Source organism: Urocitellus parryii, chromosome 4 (assembly GCF_045843805.1).
Source record: "Urocitellus parryii isolate mUroPar1 chromosome 4, mUroPar1.hap1, whole genome shotgun sequence".
NCBI classification, from domain to species: domain Eukaryota; kingdom Metazoa; phylum Chordata; class Mammalia; order Rodentia; family Sciuridae; genus Urocitellus; species Urocitellus parryii.
In genome coordinates this window covers 208,734,914-208,757,846 of record NC_135534.1, presented here as the reverse complement: position 1 = coordinate 208,757,846, position 22,933 = coordinate 208,734,914, and the positions used below count along the sequence as shown (strand labels likewise).

General features: G+C 60.7%; 1 protein-coding gene across 3 annotated transcripts in view; it reads left to right on the top strand.

Annotated features, from left to right (window-relative positions):
- Positions 1 to 1,444: 1,444 nt before the first annotated feature.
- Brd3 (bromodomain containing 3) overlaps positions 1,445 to 22,933 on the top strand; it is a 30,319-nt gene continuing 8,830 nt past the window's right edge. The window contains exons 1-8 of one of the 3 annotated variants that reach the window (XM_026395423.2): positions 1,445 to 1,538; positions 12,487 to 12,812; positions 13,784 to 13,921; positions 15,084 to 15,177; positions 15,884 to 16,098; positions 17,836 to 18,207; positions 20,159 to 20,287; positions 22,374 to 22,565. In XM_026395423.2, the coding sequence (XP_026251208.2) occupies positions 12,600 to 12,812; positions 13,784 to 13,921; positions 15,084 to 15,177; positions 15,884 to 16,098; positions 17,836 to 18,207; positions 20,159 to 20,287; positions 22,374 to 22,565 (1,353 nt within the window). In that variant the 5' untranslated portion in view covers positions 1,445 to 1,538; positions 12,487 to 12,599. Of the gene's footprint in view, positions 1,539 to 1,963; positions 2,258 to 12,486; positions 12,813 to 13,783; positions 13,922 to 15,029; positions 15,178 to 15,883; positions 16,099 to 17,835; positions 18,208 to 20,158; positions 20,288 to 22,373; positions 22,566 to 22,933 lie in introns of those variants that run through there. The other 2 variants (XM_026395421.2, XM_026395422.2) reach the window with 2 other exon arrangements.

Genomic DNA, 22,933 nt, shown 5'->3' with positions numbered 1-22,933 from the left:
TTTCCCAACTCTCCTGCTTCCAGGATGTTCTCCCTCCACTCTGCAAACTAAAAAGGCAAAACCCCCCTCACTGGCCTCCCCCTTGCACACAGTGCCTCCCACCTCGCTGAGAAGCTCCAGAGCTCCCAGCACAGGGAGGAAGGGCTGGGAGTTTTCTCCACAGAAGGGTTTTCAAGGCCTGAGGCTTTAGAGTCTCAGCTCTCCTGCACACTGGCTCTGTGATCTGGGGTTAAGTCCCTTCACCAGCTTGAGCCTCCGTTTCCTTACCTGCAAGCCTGGGACAGAACGCCTCGCCTGCCTCTGGATGCGTGGGAGAGCACGGCTTAGTGCGCTAGCGCGCTTCAGTATTGTGAAGATCTATTTCCTCGGCTAAACTCCTGCTCAACCTGAACCAAACTCAGTGACCCCAAGGGCGTGGGGTGGGTCCTGCCCACACCAGGAAACGCGAACCCTGCAGGTGGCAGGCAGAGGACCTCGAGGGAAAGCTTTTGTTTTTGACGTTTTGTATTAGGGTTTGACATACGTAACATGTACCTTCAGGTACAGCTGGATAAAAACTGACTTACATATATGCCCGAGTAATCTTCACCCAGAACAAGTTTCCAAACCTGTGGGTGAACTGAGCCTTTCAAAACTCGGAGAAGGAGCTAGCAGTCCTTGTTTTCTTCTCGGTGGCCCTGTCCCGGAATCTTAGGCTGAGACTTCTCTCGCGCCTGTCTCTCGGTGGAGAGATGGGGAAACTGAGGCTCAAGAAAGAAGGTCCCCGGACAGAGCCAGACCCTCCCGTGCTCCTCCCCAGCGAGGACTTGGCGCCCTTTCCGCCGCCAGCGAACTCGGGTCGGGGCCCCCGCCCCGCCGCCGGGACTTTGCCCGCGCAGCGCGCGGAGTGGAGGCGAGGGCGCGGCCGAGCGCGGCTCCTCCCCCGCAGGCCCGCCCGCCCGCGCGCCCCCGCCGGGCTAATTAGGAGCGCGGTTTGTTTACAAACACGGGCTGCCGGCAGGTGCGCGCCGGCCGCCTGAGCGCGGCTGGGGTTCGAGGGCAGCCTTTGCGGGCCCTAGGGCGGGGCGGGGCCGCGGGGCTGCTGCGCTCCCGCCTTTTCCACACCTCCTTGGGGCGCCTGGAAATCCGCCCACGGGCACACGTCCTCTGCGCGCGGACTGGAGGGCGGCGCGGGCCCGTGCGGGGGAGGCCCCAGAGGGTCCCCGTGCAGCCGCCAGGTCGGGGCGGGCGGGCGCCGAGCCCCGCCCCGCGCGCCCCCCGGGCCGGGCCCGCTCGCGGCCGGGTCGGCGGGGCGGGCGGGGGCGCGCGGGGCGGGGCGGCGCCGGCGGGGCCGGGACATGTAGTCCGCGCGCCTCGGCCTCCCCTGGGCGGCCCCGGCGCGGGCCCGGGCGCGGACTACGACTCCCGCCAGGCGCCGCGGCGCAGCGCATGAGCCCTGCTCGGCTCCGGCGCGTCTATTATGCTGCCGGGGCCGGCGAGCCAAAGAGGAGCCGGCCGCGCGGGCCGGGAGGGGACGGCTCCGGAGCCGCCGAGGCCAAGTACGCCTTTTTCTTGATTCCTTGCGCGCGCGGGGCGGCGGGCGGCGGCGGCGGCGGCGGCGGCGGTCCAGGCTAGGCAGCGCGTCCCCGAGCGCCCCGCTCAGGCCGTTGGCGCGTCCGGGGAGCCCGGCGCCCGGGGCCGCCGCCGCCGCCGCCTTTGTGCGCGGCCACGAAGCAACAAAGCGCGGCGGCCGCCCGGGGTCGCGGCGGAGGCGCGGGTCCCGCTCCCCTCCGCCCTGCGCCGCGCCGCTCCGCTCCGGCCGCCTCTGCCCGGGGCTCGGGGGCGTCGCCGCGGCCGAGGCGCGCATCCCGGACTTGGCACAGCCCGCGCGCCCCGCGCCAGCCCGGCCTCCGCGCGCCCTCCCTCGCGGAAGGGATTTTTTTCCCTTTCCTCTGCCCGCCATCTTCGGAAGGGGGGAACCCAGGCGGACGCGGCGGGGGAAGGTGTGTGCGGCTGCTCGGGCCGCAGCAGTGCGCTCCGGCACCAGTTCGCCCGTGCCCGACTGGGGACCTTAGTGGCCAGGGCGGGGGGCCGGGCCTGGTCTCTGCGCGGCCGCCCAGAGGAGCGGCGGCCAGGCCTTGGGGGCGACCTCCTCTCAGAGTTGTGGGCCCGGAGTCGACTTCGCTCCCCTACCAGTTGCTGGATTACTTTAGCCAGGCCAGGAGAAGACCGAGTTCCCGATTTGAAATCAGCCTGAAGAGCTCTTAATCCGGCCCAGGTCGAGTTGGATCGGAGGGGTGGGGGCGCTTCCCTTCTTCCTACTTGGGGTGGGCACCGGCGTGGCAACACGGTGCAAGGAGTAGTGCGCACCAAACCTTCTCCTACGTGGGCTTTGGAGGCTCCCTGTGAATAAAGCTGGGGGCCTGGGGACGTCCATTCTCCACCGCTTGCGGGGCAGGGCCGCAGTGAGGGCCAGGGGCAGCGCGCTTGGTTCGCCAGGACCCACTTGAAGCGGACCAGTGGTCCACTGTGAGTTCCCGCTGTTGTACCCAATCCCGAAGTGTGTGCGGTCCAGAATTTTGGTTGAGATTCTGCTCAGAAATGCACAGTAGGTGTCCCCCGCCCCTCTAAGTTAAACTTATTGTCTGCAGAAGTTAATGGTAATGGGGGGGGCCATGCATTTCTAGACCCGCCAACAGGGCTGGACGCGTAGAAACCTAAGCTAGGGAGTCTCCCGGGTTCTCTTTGTGCCCTGCTCTCCTCCCAGGAGGAGGTAAGTTTTCTTCCCCTGCTGTTTCAGACCTTTTCTTACTCTTTCCTTTACTATGGAAATTCTTCCTGAGTCTATGCCGCATTAGCATTTTGAGTGAGTTTTTTTTTTTTTTTTTTACTGGCATTGCAGGGGGTCTAGGAAAGGGCGGGCCTCAGGTTAGGGACCTTCTAGGTGGGGGGGGGGCAGGCTGCCTTTCTTCCCCAGGGGCCCCAATGAGGCTTTTCATTTGCAAATAAAGGTCTGTTTGCCTTATGTTGGGCCTTGATGTGTGCTGGTGGTTACAGATCAGGAGAGATAAGGCACAGCCCAGACGGTGTCCGGAGGTGGGGGCATTTTTGACCTTCCTGGTAATGGCAGGGCACTGAGTGTCTGCAGAGACAGTCCAAGCAGCTGCAGAGATCTGGTGGTTGCCCTGTCACTGAGAAGTTCAGGGAGGAGGGATTTGAAAAGCTTTCTTAGGGTAGACGGTAAGCACCATTTTGACTTTTGGTTTTAGAAAGTAGAGCGATTGCTTTCCTTCAGCAGTCCTGCGCTTGCTTTGGAAGTGAGATTTGAATAGAGGACAGATTTGTAAAACTTCTCCCTTGCTAGACTCCAGGCAGTCTTCCACAGAAAGTGAAAGTGGGGGAGTGTCTCAAGGGAAGGCCAAGGCCCCTTGGCAGGGGCTCCTGCCTGCCTGAAGCCCTGTGTCCTGGGCCTCCCAGGGTTGCCTTGTCTTTCTCCTGGTTTACCGTGGCAGAGCTCTCCTTGAGAGCTGGGGGTCTAGACCCTTCCAAGCGGAGTGATTGATGGTCAGCCCATCAGGTACATTTGCCCTGGGGATATGTCAGAAACCAGTCGCCCTCCCCAAGTCCCTGCAGCTGGGGGAGCTTGCCTTGACTGCTCTGCAAGTCTTGATTTTGGAAACTATGAAGGTATTTGGCTCAGTGGTGAGGCTGGTCAGCAGTGGAGCCCTCTTGCCCTCTGGACTGGTCATTGGTATAGGCAGACTTCTCATACCTGCAGAGGAAGCCAGTATCTAGTTGTGTCTGATCCTTGCTTCAAATGAGAAACTGTGGCAGCCAGCAGCATTCCATCCCCTAAGAAAGTCTCTGGGTTTTGTGGGGTTCTGCTGACCTGGGTGAGCCTGGGGCTCTGCCCCTTGCTGGAGCACAGGAGATCAGGCCACTGCTGCCACACGTAGGTCCCCAAGGCTGGAGCATATATCCTCAACATCCTCTTTTCTGTGAAACCCGAGCAGCCAAGGAGTCCTTGTGCTCTGCTGCCCGGGGTGGTGGGGCTCTTATCAAAGGAGGCATCCCATTTGGATCATGTATGTGTTGGTGGCTTTGAGTGTGTCTTTCAGCCAGTTCAGGTCTGAATTCACAGTGGAGCTGGGAGCCCCCCCCCCCCCGTGTGTGTGTGTGTGTGTGTGTGTGTGTGTGTGTGTGTGTAGCTGTTGGCTGTCTCTGGCCAGTGTCTGTCTCATGAGGGATTCAGTTCTTAGGTACTTCCTCGGCAGGACCCTGTAGCCTGGAATTGGAGGTGCATTTTGGAGAAGGTTCTCCTTTCCTCAGAAGCCTCAAAGTCCTGCAGAATCCACAGAAGCTAATGAGCTGTGAGAGGGCACTTCAGCTTCTTGGGATGTGTCATATGAGTGCAGTAACATCTAGGTGTCCCTGGTCAGGTGTCTCCTAGTGTGTTTCGAAGTTGGGCATGACAATGAATGTCTCAGGCATCTCCATATCCATTGGATTTCCAGCGTGATCTGCAGAGGAGGGACCTGTGGAATTGGAATCTGGGGCAGAGGGGACCTCCATGTCACAAGGAGCTTGGAGTCTATCGCTGGGAGCTCTGGGTCCTGGGGGCAGGATGTCCTCAGCTTTTTCACAAGGACTGAGAGAGGTCTGGTGTCTACGTTTCTACCTGCAACGCCCACCTGCACATGAAGGCTGCTGCCCTCGTGGTGGTCACTGTGTGTGTCTGCTGGCACGGCAGAAGGAAGAGAAGTGAGCTGGGCAGTGCAGTGGGTTCCCTTCCTGGACAGTGCTTCCTGACCATCTGGGGCAGACCTAGGGGATATAGTGTGGCATGCAAAGGGTCCGGGCCTGGTTGTCTTCCAGTCAGGAGCCGGGTGCTGCCTGGCCCCAAGATGCTCACCACCTACTTGCACCACATGACGGGGCCCTTGATTGTGCCCGCCCCACACTAGGGTGGGTGTGGACCACTGTGACTTTGGGAGCTGCGGACTTGAAATGAGGCATGTACCTTTGCTGGAGTTCCTAGCTCCGCCTCAGTTTGGCCTGCACCCTGTCTTGAGGGGTGGCTAGATTGAGGGCAGGGCAGGCCGGCTGCCCCTGAGTATCAGAGCAGGGCAAGGTGGCAGTCCTGAGCTCCTGGCCCTTCTACCACTGCTATTCTTCTTGTTCCCAAGTCCTCCCAGCCTGTGACTTCAGTCTGCCTCACTTCCCATCTGTTAAATGGGATGGTGGAGCTGGCTCCTTCTTAGGGCCATTGCCCAGGGCCAGCAGGCGGGGAGGGCTGGGGTGGGGGTTGCTCTTGAGCAAACAGCTGGTGTGCATGGCACCTCCCCTGCTCTGGCCAGCACCTGCATCAGGTGCTGGTGGGAAGGTGTTCAGGTGAGTAGTTCTGAGCCGAGGGTGGGCAGCATGGGATCTCCCAGCAGTCCTGGCGGCTGATCTTGCTGGAGTCGGTTGAGGGGCAGGTTAGAGAGGCAGGGCCTGCACCCAGCCAAGCAGGGTCCTTTCCTAGCTTTCTTTTACTGTATGAGTGGGGCTCCTCAGGCCACCCTAGAGGGGAGTGATTATTCTTTGATCCCACAGACCAGGGTGCTGGGTAGACTCCAGCCTTGCTCCAGAAAGTGCCGAGTGAGGGGAGTGTTGGTCCATCTGAGCCTCAGTGCTCACCACGCCACTGCAGTGTTGCTGGGCCACCTGACTAGGGACAGTGCCCCCTTCCCTCTCCAGGGCGAGTGTCTTCCTCTGTGTCCTTCTGGGGAGAATATCCTTCTGGGCTGTGGCTCTGTGGTCACCCCCACCCATGCAGGGGCCCTTGAGTGCAGCAGGTGGCCGGGTGCATGGCCACTGAGCTCTCCAGAGGGACGGCCCTGGGCCTGGCCTGCTGGGCCCCTGGCCAGGAGTCCTGGTTTCTCAGCACGAGTGTGAAGGGACTCAAGTGTAAGGTGTCCGCCTGTCCTTGATGTTGTGGCTATGGTGGGGGGTCAGGGTCTGTGTTGAGGTGGACGTCCCTGCAGCAAAGGAACCTTCAAAGGCTGGCTCCCAGGTGGGCTGCTGCAGCCTGAGGAAAAAACCTGGATTCAGAAAGTGGGGGGGGGGGTTGGAGGAGAAGCAGGGACTGCAGCTGCTGCCTGGGGAGCGCCTGCCTGCCTGGCCGTGGGACAGCCCCGTGGGTCCAGTGGAGCAGGGCACATAGGATGGGGCCAGGGCTGCCAGACAGGGCTGGGCAGCTGTTGCAGGGCAGGTGTGATATCGACCCGACAAGCATGGGGTGCTGGCCAGGGGCGCCTAGACAGCAAGGGCCCTGCGCCTCTTACATGGGAGAGTCTGTCCTGGATAGGGAGGCCCCGCCCATGCTGACTGCCAGCCCTGGGGCCCCCTGGAGGCCCCTGGCCCTGGTTCCTGCCCTGGCTTGTGGAAGCAGTTGGCTCCGTCTGTCACTGAAGCTGGCCCTCCCTTATGGATCCAGTTTCCCGCAGCCTGAGGGCTGGCCCCAGGGTGGCCGCTCCAGGGGCACTCATTCTATCTGCCAGGGCAGAAGGCAGCAGTGCCTGTAGCATGGCTGTGGAATTCCCCGGAGATGGCATGGGCCTGGCGTCCTGGCTGGGTCGGCCTCACCCTTGGCTCTGCCCACCCTGAGCCCCCCTTCCTCACCTGGAACCTCATGGGTGCCACACTAGGATGGAGCAGCAAGGACACTGGGCTTTGTACAGCTGCACCGGCCACTCGGGGTACAGGAAGCCATCAGTCCCCAGGGCTGCCCCAGGGGTGTGAGAGATACTGTGACAGGAGTCCTCAGGGGAATGACGACCCCAGGTAGATGGAGAGAGCGGGCCACCCCCCCATTGGAGGAGCTGGCCTCCTTGAAGGCTGTTTTGTGGCCAGTGGGGACAGTGGATCTGAGCAATAGGGGAGACTAGGGCCACTGAGATCCAGAGGAACCACCCCGCCCAGCTTCCTTCCCACTCTGCTGCCCATGCAGCCTGTCCTTCTGGAGCTCTGACTGCTGCCCTCTGGGGTGTGTGCACCCCTGGAGTGACTGGGGACACGTGCCCCTCCTCTGCACCCATTGTCACATCCACCCGTTCCTGAACACGCCCAGAGCTGTGTCTCTGCAGCTCCTCCAGTGCCCCAGGTGGGAGCCCCATGAGCATGCCCCCTGCCTGGCCCTGAGGGTCCCTGCTCCCCAACCCCCACATGGCTCCTGCAGCCTTCCCATCTGTCTGCTGAAACACCCCAAAAGGGTCCCTGCTCTGGGGCCAGGTGAGGCTAGAGCTGCCACTGCTGTCCTCCAGCTGGCCCAACCAGGGCCAGGGAGGTGCCCTCCATGTTGGGTGAGTGGACATTGTCCTTGCCTTGAAGCTGGGCTGTGGTGCTGGCCCTCAGTACCTGCTGCCCAGCAGTGTCCAGCTCCAAGAGCGGATCCTGAGCTTACGGCAGGCAGCGTGGCAGGAGGAAGCCAGTGGGACTACTACTGAGTTTTCGAGGGGTCTTCCATGGGGTGATCCCTGCTCCAGGCCCTGAAACAGCACTGGCCTCATAGCTTTGCCGCTGGCCCTCTGCGAGCTCAGGGGGGCTGATCTTCAGCTCCTTTGGAGGAGGAAGGCAGAGCCTGGGTGTGGGGGCCCCACCCTTGCTGCTGGCTCCTGTGGCGTCCTGGCCCTGGGCCTCCCTGGTGCCCTCTGACCTGGGCTTTCTCTTGTGTTGGAGGACTTGCGGTCTGTCTGTTTCCGCTCTGTGGTTTCAGATCCTCTGTCAAGACTCTGCCACTTGCGGACTTTCACTCACACTTGCGCAGTCCCTGTCGGCCCTGGCGGGAGCACCTGGGAGCCCTCACTATAGACTGCAGAGGAGGCCTGGGACAGATGGGCCTCAGGAAGGGCCCCAGAGCCTCAGTTTCCCACTCTGAGATGGGGTCCACCCCTGGTTCACCATGCCTGGCCAGAGCAGGCATACCTCATCTGCTTCTAGGCCCTGGCCTGCGAGGACCGCGGAGGATGGACTGTGGAGGATGGGAGGGCCGCTGCTCCTGCTGGTACTGTTGGCGGGTACAGAGCCAGGGCTGCATGGAGGGCACGGTGCACCCGGCCCCTCTACGGGGTAGGTTTAGGCCATGTCAGGAAGGCTGGCATCCAGCCCTGCCACCACAGTTCCAGCTGGATCCTCTGCTCCCCCAGGAAAAGGGGCGTTTACCTAGAAGACTAGATCTCCCCCTGCTGCCCATTCCCCAGTGGGCAGGTGGAATACAGGGGATAGTGGGCCTTAAGTGTGCCACTTGTGTCTGGGGTTCCTTTGGCGCCCTCTCCAGCACACCCCTGGCCATGCCACATAAGTCCCTCCCATTGGCTCCAGCTGCTTGCAGGGAACAAGGTTGTGGTCCCCAGGTCTCCCAGGTCACCTAGTGGGTGCAGGAGGCTGAGCACGTGTGCCAGGCAGGGGCAAGGAGAAGGCGCATCATCTTCCACAGGGTGCAGACCAGGATGTAGAGGGTGCTCAGCCTCCAGAGCAGGGGAGCTCACGGCCTGTCCCTCTTTGTCCAGATCCCGCTTGTTTTTAGCCCCCACCATGCAGCAAATCCCAGACACATCCCACTCACACACCTTCCACCATGAGTCTCTGAAAGGGCCTTTGAAAAACCAAAACCTTACACATGGCCGTGGCCCGTGTCTGTAATCCCAACAACTGAACTGAGGCATGAGGATCGCAAGTTCTAGGCCAGCCTCGCAAGTAAGTTAGGCCCTAAGCAACGGGGTGAGACTCTTGTCTCAAAAAAATAAAAAGCACTAGGGATGTGGCTCTGTTGTCAAGGCCCCCTGGGTTCAATCCCTGGTATTAAAGAAAATCATAACCTCAATACCTTCACGCGAATCTATCAGCACCAGTTCCAAAAGATGGTCAGGTACTTGGTCAGCATTGGGGTCACTCCCTCGGCTCGCTCTCCAACAAGCATTTCTAGCAAATTAGCGCCAGACTCGGGCTCCAGAAGCCCACATGCTTCCCCGCATCACGCCTTGGCCCCGGGCTCCAGGCCTCCTCTTGGTCACACTGGCCTGGTTTCTGGACTGTACAATGGAGCCCGCCAGCCACCTGCCCTCACTCCCTCCCAGGGATTCCCGGCTCTTCATAGAAGCCAGCCCCAGCCACGGTGGCCTTCCTTGCCACTAGGTCACTCTCTTGTAGGTCCCAAAGCTCTGGGATGAAGTTTTCCCCCCTAATTGTTCTGCAGTAAAACTTGTCCCCTCAGCAGAGGGAGGGCTGACCTTAGAGTGTTTGTTTTCCTGCTGAGGACTGTCTGGGATGGGAGGTAACCTCAGGCCTGGGGGAGGTGTGCGTACAGGGGGGACACCCCTGCCCCATGGAATGCAGAACTGGCTGGGGAGGGGGCAAGGGGTGAGGGCTGTCCTGGTCCACTGAGTGCAATTCTGACCTTCCTGTTTCCAGAGCTGGCTTGGGACCAGCATGCCGAAAGTCTGTGGGTGTCAGATAGGACCCCAGATGTCACTTTGGTAGGCTTCATGGAACCCCTGGGGTGACTGGGGACACATTCCCTGTACCCATGGGCACATCCAGCTGTAGCATTTGCCAGGTGGCTCCTTGCCCCCCAAACGTCACTTCCTCGTAGGTGGGGAGCTGTGGCCCTGGGGCTCCCTGCCTGCCTGGAGAGCTCTTGGGGTGACGGCCAGGAGCTGAGAGCTTTTAGGGTTAGGGGGCCTGACTCTGGATCCCAAATGGTGAGCTGCTCTGTTGGAGATGTGCTGCTCACTTGGCCAGCGGCCCACCCTCTGTCCACCCAATCTGGGGCTTGGCATGGCCTTGTGACCACACCTTCCTGGACTGCCTGGTGTCCCGCTCGTCACCTTGCCGTGGTTCTCTAGCTCTGCAGTGACCTCATTCCAGGAGCACAGGATGGAGAGACACAGGGCCTGGGCCTGATACCCATCCTGCATGCTCCACGGTCTGTCTGGTGGGTCACAGTTGTGACACGCAGCTCCATTGTGAACGTGCGTATGGTCTGGGTGAGGGGGCTGCTGGCATAGCCCCTCACGTCCCTGGTATTTCTATCAGTCCTCCCACTGGGCCCTGCCTGCAGGCCCAGCCCACGGGGCACTGGTGACTGAGAGCCAAGGAGGCGCCCCAGCAGGGCTGAAGGTCCTGCCTGAGTGGCCTGTGCCCACCTTACCACTGCCCAGCTTGGCCTCGCAATGTGCCGTCCCAGGGTCTGTCTCAGGTCATTTCTTTCTGGAAGCCTTCTGGCCCCGGGCCTGCTGGGCAGTGGCTTGGGCCACTGGGTGATGGCACCCCTCAAGGCTTTGCTGCCCTCAGGTTGTCCTGGCAGTTTCTGGGCCTCCCTCATTCTTGTGGGTTCAGCGCTGGTGTGGCGTGGCGTGGCATGGTATGGTATGGCATAGCACAGCGTGTGCCGACGCCTGGTTCACGCAGCTCTGGTCTGGTGGAGGGTGGTGAGGTGGCAGGATGGCAGAGTAGAGCCAGGACTCTACAGGCTGTTGGTGGCTTTCCCCAGACCTGCCACTCTTCCAGGCTCAGCTTGAGGTGTGCCTGGAAGAGCAGGTGCTGCCTGGGGCTTTTGGGAACCACCAGGACCCCGTCTCAGAGCCCCTTCCCACCTCCCCCTCCCCTGGAGGCTGGGCTCCCTGAGCTCTCTGGGGTGGGTATGTTCCCATGCCCATGTCCTGCTGTCCCTCGTCCATCTCTACCAGGTGCCTTGGAGTGAAGGACGCCTTGGAGTGGAAGGGCCTTAGACCCCTTCAAGGCACATGTGTCCCCTGTGTCTCGGGTCCTGGGGTCCACACACTGGCTGCACAGGGAGCAGGCTTCCCGTCGCTGGGAGGCAGCTGGGGTGCAGCGCAGCCTCCTGTCCTGGGGCTGGGCCTCCTGTGGCAGTCCTAGCTGCTCTACATCCAGGGGATTCCAGAAGGTTCCAAGAGGCCTGGGAAAAGTGAGGACTAGCATGGCTGCAGCAGCTACATGTCCCAAAGCCCTGTCACTTTGGGCCCTGCTGGCCAGTGTGGTGTCAGGGGAGGCCTAGAGGGTTTTGAACCAGTGAGTGCCTGGACCTGGCTTCTGGTGAGCAGGGTCTTGACCAGAGTGCTGCTGCTAAGCAGAAATGTCCTGGTAGGCTGGGGGTAGGAGGAGCCCCCGAGGGTGACCCAGGCTTGTGCCTAGCCGCTGTCTCAGGTCATTTCTTTCTGGAAGCTTCCTGGAGGTGAGGACACAGCCTTGTGGTGATTGGCCCATACAAGTGGGGCTGCCTTCCCCACTGAGCCACCGCGAGGGGCGGTGCCCAGTTGGCCAGATGTAGGACCTTGAGGCGCCCCAGAATGGCACCCTGGGAGCTGCTGTGCAGCACAGCTCCTGATGGCCAGGGGCCCTTCTCTGAAGAGGGACAAGCAGGGTGGGGGCCTGGTGGGCAAGGAGTGGCTGGGCTGGGAGGGAGCAGACGTTCTGTTCTGTTGACGACCAGTGTTCTGGGGGCAGAGCCCTGGGTTGTGGCCCTTGGCAACTGTGGTGCAAATACGCCCGCTGTGGCATTGGACGGGGCCAGCAGGGCATCAGCCGGCTCCCAGCCCACCTTCACTCTGGAGAGACTTGCCAGTGGCTGTCTGGCATCCAGTAGAATCTGGCTCCTCTCCAACATGGGCATTACCTGGAAAACCTAGAGGGCAGGGGTGCAGCGCCAGCCCTGGCCTGGAGTGAAGGGCACACAGTGAAGCTGCCCAGCTTCCTGCTCCGGAGAGTGAGGGTGGGTGCCAGTGCCCAGCACATGCTGCTAGGGCTCCTGCTTTCCCCACGGTTCCCGCTGTCCCAGCCATTGGTAGGGCTGCCAGGGCCTCAGCTCTGGTAGGGCCAGTGTTCCCAGCAGCTCCAGCCCCTTGTTTGCCCTGAGGAGCAGAGGAGGTGGACTGCAGGGTCGGAGCCGCCTCCCTCGCTGTCCTGATTGGCCGAGGGCCAGGCCGTGTCACAGCCAGCCGCCATCACAAACCCCAGAGCTGTTCTCCTGGTTACGTTAGAACGCGCACCGCACCACGCTTGTAGTAGACACGTATCGGTCACTGCTGATCCCGCCGGCCCTGGCTCTCCTGGGGCTTCGTTGTAGTTGTCTGCACTTTCTCTGCTTGTGGATTGTCCTTAAAACCTTGCCACAGCCAAGAAAAGTGCAAGGTTTGGGGAAAGCAAATCAGCCCTGGCAAGTGGTGGTTTGGTGGGCGGCTAGCCAAGTGGCTTCGTCCTCGGCACACCCGTCTTTAGCCGTGTTCCCACCTGCAAGCAGGTGGCCTGTGCTGTCTTACCCCACCATCCGGCACTCCTCCTCCCCCAGGTTGACAGACAGTGGCTGGAGAGGCCCTGTGTACAGGTGACAGCTACATATCAGGGCAGGTGGGAAGGCCAATGGCCTTGTTGGGACCAGGCAGTGTCTTCATTGAGGTGGCAGAGGTGGGGACTCTGGGATGATGGGTTTCTGTCCTTGGTCCCCTGCAGGTGTTGCCTGGTTGGGCCCAGAAATGGGATGCCAAGCCTCTTCGGGGAGCACAGAAGGCGCAAGGGCCTTTTGGAGCTGCAGCCGTGACGGCAAGTGAGCCAGCTGCTGGAGGATGTCCACAACCACCACGGCCGCCCCCGCGGGGATCCCGGTGGCTCCGGGCCCTGTGAACCCACCCCCGCCCGAGGTCTCCAACCCCAGCAAGCCCGGCCGCAAGACCAACCAGCTGCAGTACATGCAGAACGTGGTGGTGAAGACGCTCTGGAAGCATCAGTTTGCCTGGCCCTTCTACCAGCCCGTGGACGCAATCAAACTCAATCTGCCTGTGAGTAGCCCTGCACCCAAAGGCCCTCTGCCCACCCTGGGCCACCTCCCAGCCTTGCCCCTGTGACTTGGCCAGGTGGAGCTGGAGATGTGGCAGGTGCTATTAAGCCAAGGACATCCTGTGCCTCCAGTAGCCCACAGCCCCAGGGTAATGGCCTGTGACCCCCCAGTAGGAAGGAGCAGCAGGGCTACGGGCTTATGGGAAAGTGGGCGGCCAGTCTTGGGTACAGGAGTTGGGGAGCAGGCAGGAGGTGCTGACATTGTTGGGGCTCAGGAGCGGATCTGTGCAACTGAGGCCTCACCTGGGGCCGTGTGCATGTCCGCCTGTCACACCCACTTGTCTTCCGATGTCAGCTGCACACCAAGACCTGAGCTCCAGGCGATGGTGCCCCCAGCACCTCTTCAGTATTGATCTGGACCCAAATAGAGAAACCCTGAGAATTGCGAGGAGAATCCCCTGCCCTGTACTTGGTGGTCTAGATTTTTGGCCCAGCTTGGCCCCTGGCCACTGGTGGGTTTAGAATGCCTAGAATGGGCCAGGCACAGTGGTGCTTGCCTGTAATCCCAGCAGCTCAGGAGGCTGAGGCAGGAGGATCCCAAGTTCAAAGCCAGCCTCAGCAGCTCAGTGAGGCCTTGTCTCTAAATAAAATATAAAAAAGGTCTGGGATGTGGCTCAATGGTTAAGCAATCCTGGGTTCAATCCCTGATACAAAAAAAAAAAAAAAAAAAAGGTTACCTGGATGGGGCTTGGCCCCTTCTGTAGCACGTAGATCAGCTCAGGGTCTGCAATAGCTCCAGGTAGGAGTTTTGGACTGGCTGTAGATGGCCTCAGACCCAGTGCTCACCTGCCCTCAGGTGGCCCAGCTCTAGCACCCAGCCTGAGGACCTCATTATGACCCCTTGCTACACTTGGGAAGTGAGAAAATAGTCATGTAGAATTTCTTGTGATACCTCTGAAAATCTCTTTTCTAGGATTATCATAAAATAATAAAAAACCCGATGGATATGGGGACTATTAAGAAGAGACTAGAAAATAATTATTATTGGAGCGCAAGTGAATGTATGCAGGACTTCAACACCATGTTTACAAATTGTTATATTTACAACAAGGTAAGAAGACACCAAATGTGGCTCCAGATGCTGGTTCGGGCCCAGGATGGCCTAGTCCCTGGGTGGCCTTGGCTGGGTTGGCCCCAAGGGCTGGTTCCCCATAAGTCAGGAAGCTGTGGAGGCGCCCAGGCTCAGAGCACAGCCGTCCCTGACCACCCACAGCCTTGACCTCCTTACCTGGGCCTAGACATCTTACCCCAGCAACCTCGGAGCAGTGCAGTCTGAGCTTGACCCGCCTGGGGCTGCCTGGACAGCAGAGAGCACTTCTGCTGAGCAGAGCTGCCTGCAGAGTGGTTTCAGGGAGGGGGCAGTTTAGGGAAGTTGCCTGGGGTCCTGGTTTTGTGGGGGTTTTTTGGTTTTATTTTTTTGGGTACCAGGGATTGAATAGAGGGGCACTTGATCACTGAGCCACGTCCCTAGCCCTGTTTTATATTTTATTTAGAGACAAGGTCTCACTGCGTTGCTTAGTATCTTGCTTTTGCCGAGGCTGGCTTTGAACTCACGATCCTCCTGCTTTAGCCTCCCGAGCTGTTGGGATTATAGGCGTGGCTTGTTTTGTTTTGTTTTTTTTGATAGTACATACCTTAAGTAGAGATGAAGGGTACTGGGCTGTTTTCGGCTCTTTGTCCCCATGGGATGGGATGAAGGCTACGGTTTTCTTATTTTTCTTTTTGGTTGTGTTGGGGATGGAATCCGGGCCTCGGGCATGCTGGGCATGCTGGGCAAGCACTATGCCCCATGATACCCCCATGGCCGCTGTTTCTTATTTATTTTTTTGAGATACTGGGGATTGAACTCAGGGCTGCTCTACCACTGGGTCACAACCCCAGCCTTTTAAAATTTTTTATCCCGAGGCAGGGTCTGCTGAGGCTGACCTAAAGCTTGCCACTTTCCTGCCTTAGCCTCCCTGAGCCACTGGGGTGGTGGGTGCATGCCACCGTACCTGGGTGGCTCTAGGAGTTTCCGCACTGAAATGTGTTTGTCTAGTGTCCTCTCCACCAGATCTCTTAACAGATTCTACATGAAGGCTTCCTTGAGCCACAGCCCACAGTGTGATTTCAGGATCATGCTCCTTTCCCAGCAAGTGACCCGGGCTCTCTGTCTTTAGCCCACAGATGACATAGTGCTAATGGCCCAAGCCTTAGAGAAAATTTTTCTGCAGAAAGTGGCCCAGATGCCCCAGGAGGAAGTTGAGTTATTACCCCCTGCTCCAAAGGGCAAAGGCCGGAAGCCGGCTGCGGGGACCCAGAGTGCAGGTAAAGGGGAGGGGGATGGGGGATGTTCTGCCCATGGCCCACAGGTAGATGGGCTGGGGTGCCAGGCCTGTGGCCCTTGGGGCCATTTCCCTGTCCACTGGGTGGGATGGGTGGGATGAGCCTGCAAGTGCCAGTTTGTGCTGGAGAGGTGGCTAGCCTGGGGGCAAGGAGGACATTGACATTGTTGCTGGCACGTGTCCCTATTCTCCCCTTCCAAATCTTTCTCTGCTGTCTAATTGGTAACCTGAGCGTCACTGTCATCTGTCTTGCTCCTTGTTGGGGAGCCTGGTGGTAGAGTAGCACCAGTGCTGGGGTCGGGCTGACCAGGCGGGTTATGGAGGAGAGGAGCCAGGTAGAGGAAGACGGCCATGCAGCTGCCTGCTCGGCTGGTTACCGATGATGGCCAAGTTCTGTCCCAGGTCCCCTGACCCCACAGCTGGTTCTTGGTGCCAGGCTGTGGGGCTTCTCTTGGTCTCCTCCCTCAGCCTCCTCTGGTTTCTGGCCAGGGTGCTGCTGTCACAGTGAGCACTCAGCCAAGGTGAGCCAGCCCAGCTTCTGCCCCAAGGTGCAGAGCTGGGCTCTTGGCCAGGTCGGGCTCTGCTCTCACAGCCGGGCCCTGATGCACTCTGGCTAGAAGGCATGGTCCTGGGTGCTTCTGGAGATAAGCAGAAGCCTCCTGTGCTGAGTTTCTGTCCTTGTCTTGAAGGTACGCAGCAAGTGGCGGCCGTGTCCTCAGTCTCCCCAGCGACCCCCTTCCAGAATGTGCCCCCCACTGTCTCCCAGACGCCTGTCATTGCTGCCACCCCCGTACCAACCATCACTGCGAATGTCACATCAGTCCCTGTTCCCCCTGCTGCTGCACCGCCTCCTCCCACAACGCCCATCGTCCCTGTGGTCCCTCCCACGCCGCCTGTTGTCAAGGTGAGCATCTGGGGCCTGAGGTGGTCGTCGTGAGGTGGCTGGGGCCGACCTGTTGGGCTCCTGCAGCGGGCAGGTCCAGGGTGGGAGGGGAGCTCTGCGCCTCCCGGGGCTATTGGCTGTTTGGAGATGTTCTCTCTGCACAGACGAGGAGACCGAGGCTCAGGGGCTGGAGGTCACACGGCTGGTGAGGGCCGGGCTGGACTTGAACCCCAGCTTCTCTGGCCAGGCAGCCCTGGCCTTACAGCCCATTGGTCAAGGTGGGAAGGTGTGGGAGAGCAGCATGGGGGGCAGCCCTCTCCTGCTCATGCCTGGGGAGAGAGGTGGCCAGTGAGTGGCACTGCTGGGTGTTGAGGGCCTCCGTCCACCCTGCTTGCTGGGAGCTCTTCACCATGGGCACCGCCCCGTCCTGGCTAGGCCTGGCTCTCCCGCAGGACGCGGCTCACGAGGCCCATGCAGCCACTGACACGTGTTGTCTTCTTCGATTTGATCCTCACAGCTACCCTCTGGGGCAGACAGTAGTCCCCCCTCTTACAGATGAGGAAGCGGGCGACAGGGTTTAATGGCTCTCCCAAGGTAAAACGCCACCCCCGTCGCTTTCCCCTCCCCGTGGCCTTCACTGCCTGCACTTCTGGGTGGCGCCTGGCCAGGCCACTTCCCATGGCGCGGGGCTGTTTTGGAGCATGTCCCGTTTGCCAGAGCCAGACGAGCCTGTCCCCCTCCCCGGGGCCCTCGGGGCACGCGCTTTGTGCTTGGCATCCCGTGGGTGCCTTAACTGTCTGTGGAAGCTGGCTCATGCCCCCGTCAGCCTGAGGGCAGCAGCTTAGCTGGGCATCGATGTGGGCCACTCACAGCAGACCCCTGGGCAGCTGGCAGCCCACTGGGGAGCTGTGGCTCCCTTTGGCTTCTCCTTCCACCTCATCTGAGCTGACGGCTCCCCCAAGCTGGTCTCGGAGCACGTCAAGCCCTGCCCCTGACTCACCGGTGATGCTCGGGGCCCTCTGCCCCTGCAGGCTGCGGGAGAGACCCTCATACCTGGGCTGCCTGAGTGTCAGAGCTGCTCGTGATGGAGGCCCTGTGTGCTGCCACCGGCTCTGCTTCAGGCCCAGCCACACAGCACTCTGCTGCATCAGGCTCCTGGCCTAGAACAGCCAGTGGTGGCTGCCCATGCCTCTGGACAGTCCAGACGTGCCAACCCCACAGTTCCTGGAGTCCCTTGGCCTCAAACCTGCTGTGGCTGCTTCATGTCCCCTGGTTGGGCTGCCCCCACCTGTCTAGCCCAGAATGCTCCTGCCGCCCCCCTCATCCTGCACCAACCACTGTGTCTGTTCTTGAAGCCCAGCTCGGGGTCCCCTTCTGGTGCTCTCTGTTGGTCTTTGAAAGCAGGGAGACCTCCAGTGTGCAGCCCCTGGTGCTGGGCCTGGGCTGAGGTGCGCCTCAGGTGTTGGGTGGGTGGCGTGTGGCTCCTCATGCCACCCAGGGTGGTATTGAGCGAGCCCACCTGGATGGCGGGGCCCAGGGAGAGAGGTGAGGCCCTCAGGTCCGGCAAGGGCAGGCTTCTGAGTCCTAGCCTCACCACTGCCAGCTGTGTGACCATGGCCAGCAGCTGGCCACTCTGAGCCTCGGTGTCCTCGGTAGGGAGGATGCAGTGAGGTCTGCGCTCCAGAAGTGTGTGCCTCGAGACACGTGCCCACGCCAGGGCCTTACCTTGGGTGCTCACTGGTCACTTTGCTCTCACAGAAAAAGGGCGTGAAGCGGAAAGCAGACACAACCACGCCCACCACAGCGGCTATCACCGCCAGCCGCAGTGAGTCGCCCCCGCCGCTGGCAGACCCCAAGCAGGCCAAGGTGGTGGCCCGGCGTGAGAGCGGGGGTCGCCCCATCAAGCCACCCAAGAAGGACCTGGAGGATGGTGAGGTGCCTCAGCACGCGGGCAAGAAGGGGAAGCTGTCCGAGCACTTGCGGCACTGCGACAGCATCCTCAGAGAGATGCTGTCCAAGAAGCACGCGGCCTACGCCTGGCCCTTCTACAAGCCAGTGGACGCCGAGGCGCTGGAGCTGCATGACTACCACGACATCATCAAGCACCCCATGGACCTCAGCACCGTCAAGGTGGGCGGGGTGCCCCGCCAGCTGGCCCACGCCTGTGGCTGCCTATCCCTCGGGCAGGGAGGCCTTCAGATGGCCCACCTTGTGGCAGGCACGACTTAGAGCTGCCGGTGCTGCCCTCAAGCCTCAGGTGTAGGTCCTTAGCAGGGACCAGAGCTGGGTGGCCACCGTTGGAGATGAACCCAAGCTCCCGTCCCCAGACAGGGTCTCTCCAGATCCTGCCTTTTGCTGGGCTGTGTGTCTTCTGCCAGGTGGAGCCAGGCGGGTCTCAGCCGAGTGGGCCTCAGTGGGCCTCAGTGGGCCATGACGTAGAGAGAGGGTGCAGCCTGGGCTGGGCCGAGGTCCCCACAGTGCTCTGCCCTCCTGGGCAGGGCAGCTCTGGCAGGCGTGGCCCACCTCTTGGGCCCTGGAACGATTTCCACGTGTGGGTAGTGGTCCTGTCCGTTGTTGGCATTTGGTCTGTGGAGGCTGATTCAGCCCTCAGTCTCCGTTCACAGTAATGACAGCCCAGGGCAGTCCGGTGAGGACATCCTGCCCAGTGGTCAGTGGATGTCTGGAAGGCCTGTGCTCACTTGGATAAAGTGCCCTGGGTGTGACACTGAGGGCAGAGCCTCAGCCCAGAGGTGCCAGGAGCCTCCGCTCGCTGTGGCTGGGCTCCTGTGTCTGCACAGGCTGCAGTGGCAGCTTCCAGAGTGAGGCTGGGGGTCTGGCATGTGGGCTGCTTCAAGACCTTACCTGCCATGCTGGTTCAGAGGGGCTGGTTTGCTCTCCTCCAGAGTAAAGCCATCTTGCAAGCTTGGTCCACTTTGAAGTCACAGCATGCTTTGGGCCTCCCGGGCCCCTCACGCTGGGCAGAGCAGGGTTGCCTAGATGCACTGTCTACAGCTGAGCCCGGCTTCACTACCACTGCCATGTCCTTCACGAGCAGGTGGTAGTAGAAAAGAGCACAAGGCAGCCACAGCTCTTAGCATCACCTGACAGTAACAGGCCGTGCCCCACACCACAGGTTCTGAAAGTAGAGCTCTGGGCGTGTCTCATCCTGGCACTGTTGAAATTGGACGTGAGGTTTTTCCCCTGATATCAGAAGGTTTTCTGGTTCCCCCATGACCCCAGATAGTCCTTTGCAGAGGGTGCGTGACCAGAGGCACGGGGTGGCTCCTGGAGGTGGCTGCTCTGACCCCTGGGAGTTGGTGCCCAGCCATTTCATCTCACCGGCACCTGGACTGACGGCCTCCTGGGCCACCCCTTGTCTGCTCTCCCCTCAAGGCCCCGAGTCCTGGCCTCCACAGTCAGTTTGTCCTCCATGCGACCTTGAGATGTCCCCTTGTGGGTGGTCCCATTCCTGTCTTCCCCTGCCCAGCTGCCCCTCCCTAGCTTTGTGCCTCCAGCCCCTCCCACCGGGGTCCTCCAGGCCTAGGCCTCAGGGGCTCTGTGGCTCCCTGCTGGCTCCAGGCTCCCTGGAGGGGGCATGAGCTGCCTTTGGGCTCTGAGATGCTGCTTCTGTAAGCCACAACCTGGGTGACAGTGACAGTGACCAAATCCCCATGAAAAAGATGCGATGTTTTGTTCTGTAGCTGAACAGGCTTCCTGTGGTCGGCAGGGTGGGACCTCACAGGGGAGCCTTCTGTGTGGGGTGCTGACTGCTGCATGGAATCAGGAACTCTGGACAAGGGAGGGGTGGGTGGTGGTGAAGACCGCCACTCCTGGCAGAGTGCCTCTTCCAGCCAGGGACTCTGTCTCCACATTCCACTTGCCCTTCTAAGCCATGAGTCCCTTCCCCTCCCTCCCTGTAGGCGCCCACACCTGAAGTTCCAGAGAGCTGGGGTGTCTGGCTGGTGCTGCGTTGGGCTTGTGGTGACCCTGAGTCCATCCTGCAGGGTCTGGGGCAGGCTCTGCTTGGGAGCGTGTGGTCGCCAGACCCTGCCCACTCATGCCCACTGCTTGTGTGTTGCAGAGGAAGATGGACAGCCGCGAGTACCCAGACGCGCAGGGCTTCGCCGCCGACGTCCGGTTAATGTTCTCAAATTGTTATAAGTACAACCCTCCAGACCATGAGGTGGTGGCCATGGCCAGGAAGCTCCAGGTAACCTGAGGCTGGGCATAGGAGCAGTTAGAGCTGACTTGGCACTGGGAGCACCCGGACCCTAGATACAGGATGGGCACCCAGGAGGGACACAAGTGTCTCAGAGATACCCAGCTAGGAAGTCTTGGGGGAGCATCATTCAAAACCCATTTTCCATGGGTGCTGGCTTGAGGCAGGCTTGGAGCCTGGTGTTCAGATGCTGTGGTAGACAGGCTAGCCTCCACCTCCAGGAGCCGTGGGCTGCTGGGGACATGGCCAGCGAGCAAGCAGTGCCTTCATGGCTGCAGGATCTTGTGCCCACCTGCAGGCCTCGCAGGGTGTTACTGTCGGAGGGCCTGTCCCCCAGGGCTGACTGGGGTGCAGCTGTCCTGCTCCTGAGGCTCAACCGTCAGGCCAGGGCCACCTTACTGTACCTCCCCTGGCGAGAGCCACAGCTCTGGAGCGAGCATGGGAGCTGCAGACCTCCTGGGGGGGTGGGGGCGGGCAGTGGGCTCAGCCTCTGCCAGGAGCATGTGCCTGGGCCTCGCCCTGAGGCCTGTGCCTGGGCCAGACCTGCCCTGTTTACCTCTCAGGTTCGGCTGCAGGTTGTTTGCCTTTTTGAAGAACAGTCCCAGTTGTGTGCACATATGGACCTGTGACAGTGAATCCCATTGTACATGATAATAATGCAGCAGTAAAAATATGGAAAAAAATAAAGAAGAGTCTCAGTTTCAAGTTTATATGATCAACAGCCCTTTTGGTGGGGAAAACAAATCATGGCTGATATTTGTACTGAAGGTCCTGAGAGCCATTCTGACTCCCTGGCTTAGGCCCATCCTGGCGCCCTGTAGGGGAGCTCCAGGTGGCGTCCTGGGTTATGCTGCCAGCAAGCTGTCTGGGCCCTCTGTGCGGTGGCCCGGTGAGGCCCTTCCCTACAGGGCTGTGCCTGCTGGAGCACAGGGCAGAGCCACCCCAGAGGTCCCTGTAGACCCCAGAACTATGCCGAGACCCTGCTCACTCTTTTGGACCCCGAGGCTCTGCCAGACACTGTGCTCCTTACCAGGGACGCTTCTGGGCTCCAGCCAGCTGTGCTTGTGCTCAGCAGAGGCTGCAGCTCTGCCGCTGTGTCCCGAATCTGGCTGTCAGCGGCATAGCCCCGGAGGCTGAGGGTCTTCCCGGCTGCACCTGCTTAGTGCTTGCTGGAGGGAGCTGTTCAGTCAGGCCATGGGTTGGAGCCCAGCACCTTTAACAAGCTGCCCGCCTGGAATGGCCTCTGAGGCTGGTTGTCTCCCCAGGTCAGGGCTCTGAGGGCAGCCTACTCTGGGGACGGCTCCCCCTGAAGAGAAGGTCTCGGAGGCAGAATTCAGAATGGGCTGCTGAGGAAGCTAGACCAGCTCAGTGGGGCCATCTTGTGTGAGCCAGCCTGGGGCAGTGTGCACTTGGCAGGGGGCTCTCACTTCACTGTGGGACACCAATCTGGGTGGTGCCCTTCACCATAAGGGGCTTGCAAAGGCCTAGGTAATCCTGTAGGAGCTACTGAGGAGCTTTCCAAAGCTTCCCCCACCTTTTTCTTCTGCAGCGCTGGGCCTAGCATGTGCTAGGCAAGTGCTCTACCACACGCCCCGGCCTGCCCTCAAAGCCGAGTTTGAAAGGACAAGGTTCTTGCTCTTGAGTCAGTTTTTGTAGCTAATTGTTAGGAGACAAGGCCCTGCACTGACACCAGGGGAAGGGGCAGGAGGCCCCAGATCCCTGTGACTAGAGGGCCTCAGTCAGGGTTCAAGGAAGGCACTCTCCCTGGTCCACAGTGGGTCAGCTTGGCGGTTCTGGGACCTGACCACAGAGCCTTGCAGATTTATTTAACCAGGAGAGCTGTGTACCCCACTCTGGAAGGCTGGCTCTGGCTCTGCTCCCAGGCCTGCATTCAGAAACCACCTGGGAAGGAGGGCGGTGAGCTGGGAGCTAACGCAGCACTCCAGGCAAGCAGACCCTGACCCTCATCCCAAGCCACCAGGCAGCTCTGTGTGTACGGGGGCCTCCAGAATGGTGGCCATGGCGAGGTGCTGCCTCTGGGTGCCAGATACTCAAGGTCGCCCCTGTTCTTTCCCAGGACGTGTTTGAGATGAGGTTTGCCAAGATGCCAGATGAGCCGGTGGAGGCACCAGCACTGCCCACACCCACGGCCCCCGTGGTCAGCAAGGGCACAGAGAGCAGCCGCAGCAGCGAGGAGAGCTCTTCCGACTCGGGCAGTTCTGACTCAGAGGAGGAGCGAGCCACGAGGCTGGCAGAGCTGCAGGAGCAGGTGAGGCTGTCCTGCGCTCACCGTGGGCTCAGGCCTGTCTGCCCAGGGTCTGCTGCGGTCATAGCTTCCCCTCCCACCCACTGGGCGTCCATCAGTGCAGCCCAGTGGTCCTTCAGTGGGCTTTGTTGGAAGACTTGGTTGGGGGGCCAGGCGCCTTCCACGTGTGCGCAGCTAGAGCCTGGCCACAAGAGCACGTGGCACTGCATGGGCACATGTGTCCTGGACATTGTCGGAGACCTGATGGGCCTTGGGGTGGGGTCTCTGACTCTGAGCAGAAAGGTTGCTGCTCCTGAGTATCTGACCAGCTCTGCCCTCCTTCCCCTCCCAGCCCTGCCTCCCCTGCCCTGCACAGCCAGCCCTGTGGGCGG